This window comes from Drosophila eugracilis, unplaced genomic scaffold (assembly GCF_018153835.1).
Source record: "Drosophila eugracilis isolate 14026-0451.02 unplaced genomic scaffold, ASM1815383v1 contig_75, whole genome shotgun sequence".
Classification (NCBI taxonomy): domain Eukaryota; kingdom Metazoa; phylum Arthropoda; class Insecta; order Diptera; family Drosophilidae; genus Drosophila; species Drosophila eugracilis.
Genome location: NW_024573645.1, coordinates 1,036,064 through 1,041,690, shown reverse-complemented (window position 1 = coordinate 1,041,690; position 5,627 = coordinate 1,036,064). Strand labels below are relative to the sequence as shown.

At 41.6% G+C, this 5,627-nt stretch overlaps 1 protein-coding gene across 1 annotated transcript; it reads left to right on the top strand.

The window, feature by feature from the left end:
• The first annotated feature begins 2,167 nt into the window (after positions 1–2,167).
• Positions 2,168–4,241, top strand: LOC108105254. The gene has a single exon (XM_017211728.2). The coding sequence runs from the start codon at positions 2,809–2,811 to the stop codon at positions 4,150–4,152; it is 1,344 nt and encodes a 447-aa protein (XP_017067217.2). The 5' UTR covers positions 2,168–2,808; the 3' UTR covers positions 4,153–4,241.
• The last annotated feature ends 1,386 nt before the right edge of the window (positions 4,242–5,627 follow it).

Here is a 5,627-nt window from a genome sequence, read left to right as displayed (position 1 = left end):
AACATGATTCGCGAATTATAAACACCACGCGCTGATACAAAGGAGTTGGGGATTCGTATCTACGAATTAGATATGCACTGCATATCATATTTGCAACTAAAACTTAAATCTTAGCTAGTCTTAGTGCTACAAGCTGTAGGGAAATGTAAGGAAAATGTTCTTAAGTAAACTTCTATCGAACATTTTTGAACTTCCTCTTATGCCGTTTGTGGAAAATCTTTTGGAAAAGCAATCTAAATCCTTGTTTAATATTAAAATTTGATTCATACTTCAAACTACTCTTCCATTTCATTATACCCTTTCCATAGAGAGTATCTCAACCATCATTTTCGTATATTTCTAGAGCAATATAATCGCAGGCTGTCTGAAAATTAAGCAGCCGCCGCAGACAGACTCCGGAGTTTTGCTGAAAGTCCCGGCACGGTAATTGTGGCAAGTGGTGCGCCTCTTGTGGCTGCTGTTGCAGCTACTGCTTTCCACTTCACCAAGGCAAACGGCAGCAGCAACTGCAAACTGCAAACTGCGAAATGCAACTGCAAACCGCAGCTAACAACACAGCTCTAAACAGAAGCCAAAACGTGTCGTCCTTTTGAGCCACTTGAAGTGCTGCCCCTTCAGCTGAAGAGTGTGTCTTGATGTTGCTGCTGTTGCTGCTGCTGCAGTTGTTGTCATCATCTTGGTACGTGTTGCAAGAGCAGCAGCAACAACAACAGCCTCGTTTTTAATTAAACAATGTAAGCAGCAGCAGCAGCAGTGAAAAAACGAACAAGGAAAGCCAAGTTCAAGTTGGCCTGTGTGAGTTATGAGTTGCGCAATCACGACTTCTTGTCTCTGCCCAAAAACGCAGTCTTCTTCTTTTCCGCTGGCTGATTAAGTTTTAGAACAAATGAATTAAAAAACGTGCACTTACCTTTATATTTTTTTTTTTTGGTTTAATCTCGGCAGCTACCAATCGTGTTTGGAGGTGTGAAGTAATTTGGCCAAAAGCGGATTTACCTGATTTAGCAGCGGCAGCTGTTTTTGTTTTTTTTCCCCCTGATCCTTTTGTATTTTGCCGGGTTTTTATGGCCAAAGGAATTTCAGACAGCTGACCTGGAAAGTTCACATACTTTTTGATTTTTTGTACTTTTACCTGAAAATAAAGACACAGAGAAACAGCCTTTTAGGCTCCAACGATCTCTGTGTAAAGATAAAATATTGTAATTCATTTAAATGAACAAATCAGAGATCGAGTGAGATCGAGGCTAAAGAGAACTGTCCACTTGGGAGCCGAGGCAAAGTCAAAGAGACAACAGACTCCACGGTAGATTGTTGTGATGTGATTACGTCAAAATTATTAAAACAGTCTCGAGTCCCTCCCCATCGTATGCATACACATCTCAAGCTCATACTCCTCATGTCATGTTTCACAATTCGTCTGCTGCCTTGATCGACACTGATCTCAGATAAGACAGTCAAATAACAAACCAAAAAAATATTATAACCAAAAAACCAGAGACAAGTGCATTTGCATCAGAGTGAGACAGCGAGAGATCCCCAATCCGTTTCCAAATCTCGTGTGAAGCAACGTTTTTCCCAAAATGAAAAACCAAAAAAAAAAAAAATGCTGAGAATTTATGAATATGAGTTTGAGGGGGGGGGGGTTGTACCGAACAACTTGTTGAAAAATATGAACAAATGAAAATATTTTCACCAACCAGGCCAAAACATAAATGTGCATTATATAGACATTAAGTTGCCTTCCCGGTCAAGATTGTCAGCATTGTCTGTTCCGGAGTTTTATGCTTTGACAGGCCATAGAGGCACAAACAAGGCTGACAACAATGCCATTAGTCCCTTACAAAAGACAACCCAACGACAATTGACAACAACGGGGTATCCAAAAAAAAAATTATCAATGAGAAACGGAGGGAAACTGTCTAAAGTTTGGCCAAGAAATGGTGTGAACCTTCTTGGGCACTAAAAGAAATTATTTAGAATTTTCTTACATTTTTTTGTTAGCTTTAAATGTTTTTTAAACTTATCTTAACATTTTTGTTATGTACAAAACTTTATCAGTCCTGTCTGTACTTCATTTTAAGGGATCCATTTTACTCTACTAATTTGAATAATTTTTCCAAGTGTACTTCTGCTACCAATTGTGATTCCTCTAATCGCTCGCTAAGCTGCCAGGGAAAAAAATACACAACTTTGATTATTAGATCGTTGAAGCTCACAGAATCCATTCTGTGGCTCTGACTGTTCTTTTCATACGACGATTGCTGCTGCCGTTGTTAGCATTTCCTAGAAGCCCAACCAAGCCAAATGCTAGCCACGTTTTGTCCAACGCATCCGGCCAAGATTCTAGTCTGGAGCAGGGAGTTGAGGTGGTAGCTGGGAACACGTCTGCGTTCGTGTAATATGCAAACTAGCGAGACTCTCCGTCGCGATAACTGTACAGATAGGGTTAGTTTTTTCCTTAGCTTACAAATTGCAGGCAGTGTAGTGCGCAAGGGGCGATTTATGAGGTACGCGCAAATCACGGCACGATCCTCCAGATCAGGTAGTACAGGTAGTACTATTTACGAGAAAGCTAGCGCAGCTGTTGTTGGTAAAAAAGGATTAGCCCAACTATATCGCTGGGCCAAAGATAAGGACAAAGTCTAATCCTGGCCCAACTACCTGCTATCACTCCCTAATCAACTACCTAAATTTGCATAAAAATCCAAGTTGCCGCCTACCATCAGCACATTCAAGCAACAGCAGCCTTCAAGGAAGCATCACATTCTTCTTTACCAAAAAAAAAATTATTATAGAAAATCTTTAAGCATGTCTCAAATGCACAATACTGCCTTTTACAAGGACGCTTTGGAGGCCCAGCAATATACTTGCCCACCTTTGGAGGAGCTGGAACCGAACTATATCGACAACCTGCACATCATATTCTTTGAGCAGATCTTTGAGGAAATTGAAAACCTTAGTGATCAGGTTAGAATGGCCAGGGCATATCCTCAGTTCATGCCACAGATCCTCAAGTTCTGGCAGAGGCGCTTACACCTGATCATTGGACCAAACACACCTTTCTTGGGACTCCTGGACATCGAGGACTATGTCTTCTTCATGGAGCACATGGCTGATAGTTTTACTGATCTGCATGTCTATGATGGCGTCGGCTGCTTCTCCGAATTCTACGATTACATCACTCATTTGTGCGACATTAACATCACAAAGTTCCCCAAAGTGGACACTTGCATTTTGGCCGGGAACCCCAATTCTGTGGTCGATGAGGATATCAGGGATCTAACAATAATGTTGCCCAATCTTAAGCGCCTTATGACCTGCATGAACCTCTCTGGTGTCTATATGCGTGGCTTCAAGAAGTTGGAGGAACTGATTTTCAACTCCTTGTACCACTCAGTTCCGTTGGACAGCCGCTGGGTGCAGGAGATCTGCCTGAATATGACCCAACTAAGGGTCTTGGACATCACCGATCAGTTTGACAGTTGCGTCAGAATCACAGACATTAAATTGCCTAACCTGGAAGTTCTCAAGATCAACCTGAGCACTGTCGAGTGCATGCTGTCGGAGGTTCTACAGCTGCCCAAGTTGCAAAAACTATCCGTGAGATTCGATGATTCTCGGCAACTGAATGCGGATCGGGAGACCATCTTCCAGCAGATTGTGGTGGCTAAGAGTGATAGGATCACCAGGATTGCCCTGAACAATGAAGTAGTGCAACTGCCAGCTCGTTGGCAACAGAGTCTGCTACTTGAGTTGCCTAAACTGAGGAAGGTGATCTGCGAGAACTGGTGCCACAACGATTTCTTCCTGGAGACCAAGCACATGCCCTGCCAGCAAATGGAGGTGATCAGTTTCAGTGGCTGGGAGATTGTTCGGGAAAATCAACTCATGGAAATGGTGGCCGAATGTGTTAATCTCGAGCACTTGGCTTTGAATGGCTATCACAGCAACTGGGAGAAACTCACTAAGTTGGTGAACATCAGGAATCAGGAGAGGAATCCACGACCCCTGCAAGTCTTCAGTGACATGATGTGGGGCAACTTCACACCCGAGGAATACTATCACTGGCAGTGCAACAAATATGTTCAGGTCACCTGTGATAGCAGCGAGTACGAGTACCAGGAAGATGGCTTTGAGTTTGATTTTGAGTAAAAAATTACACAAAAAATCAACAAATTGTATATATAATTAATATTTTATCATAAAATTTGTAATATTTTTTTATTGTAAATAAACAAAACGCACTCACTAAATGAAAGAAACGCAAAGATTTTCATTCTAAAAACACTACCCAGATAGCAGGCAATTTTCCAGAGAGCTCTCCTCTATGCCAAAAACATTTATTTATTTCGCATTGCAGCGCTTTAGGGTCTGGCAAATGGAAAAATCAACACACTTTATGGCCAGCCAAGAGATTTAACTGTGCTCTGGGCCCCAGAGTCTCCAACTTCTTGGACTCTCCTCACATATGGCATGACCTCCACTCACTTGGCCAGTTAATTTCGCGAGGCATAAATTATTTGATTTGATTGAGTCGGAAAATGAGTTCGCAAAGTGCCCAAAGCTCTTTGCCGACTGGCCAACTCAGTTCCCCGATCACCGAACTTCCTAACTATTGGCTGGCAAAAAATAAACGTACTAAAGTTTGGCTTTTGGTTAAGTCTTGGCTTTGGTTTTGTCTCTCTGACTTCAGGGTTGGCACATTAAAATAAATAAAATTGAAGGCTTTTTAGCCTTATACTTAAAAAGTAACAAAAGTTAAAGGAAAACTTTACTTGTAAGCTTTGTTAAAATAATCAAAGTTCTTGGACTGTCAAATATTTTATATTTTATCCTAGTCCATCCCTCGCCCTTTCTAACCCATGCGTACTTGCATGCAAAGGAAATTAAGCAATTTTGAAAAATGTGCAGCCACAAAATGATTTACATAACTTTTCTCCTCGAAAAATTATGGCATAGTCTCGGAAAAAAGAGCGTATTTTTGCTTTCGTTTTCTCGACATTACATGAGCCGATCGCCTTCGTTGGTCTAAATTATTGGCCGCACTGGCAAGTCAACACAAAGTCAGGTCTGGACTAATTTGTGGCCCACATCGCCCCATCGAGAGATTAAAATGCAAACGAGGGCAGTCAGTCGGCTTTGGGCGACACGGCGACGACAGTTTGAAGTGGACAAAAATTTAGAAATAATGGACTATTAATTTATGGCCAACAGAGACCAGAGATCGACCAAATGCAGTTGCCATTTCCAAAAGATTTTTTTCTCTCTCTTTTTGAGCATCAGACAGACCTATCGATGAATGTTAGCCGCATATTTATGGGTTTTTCATTAATTGACTAATTGCAGAGGCATTTCCCTCACAAATGCACCACTTAAGGCCCAAAACTAATGCGACCCAATTAAAAGGCGGGTCTAGCCAACTCAAGAAAACCTTTGCCTAATTTCTCTATCAATTTTATTTAACATGACACTGGGCCAGTCAATTCGTCATGGTATTTGGAAACTGACGACCTTTCCACTACAACCTGTGCCAAGTGTAACGAACGTAAAGGTGAAATTGGAACATGATTCGGCGGTGGATTTTCTCGAGTTTTAGGCCTAATTCGTTCGGAGCCATAACTATATGG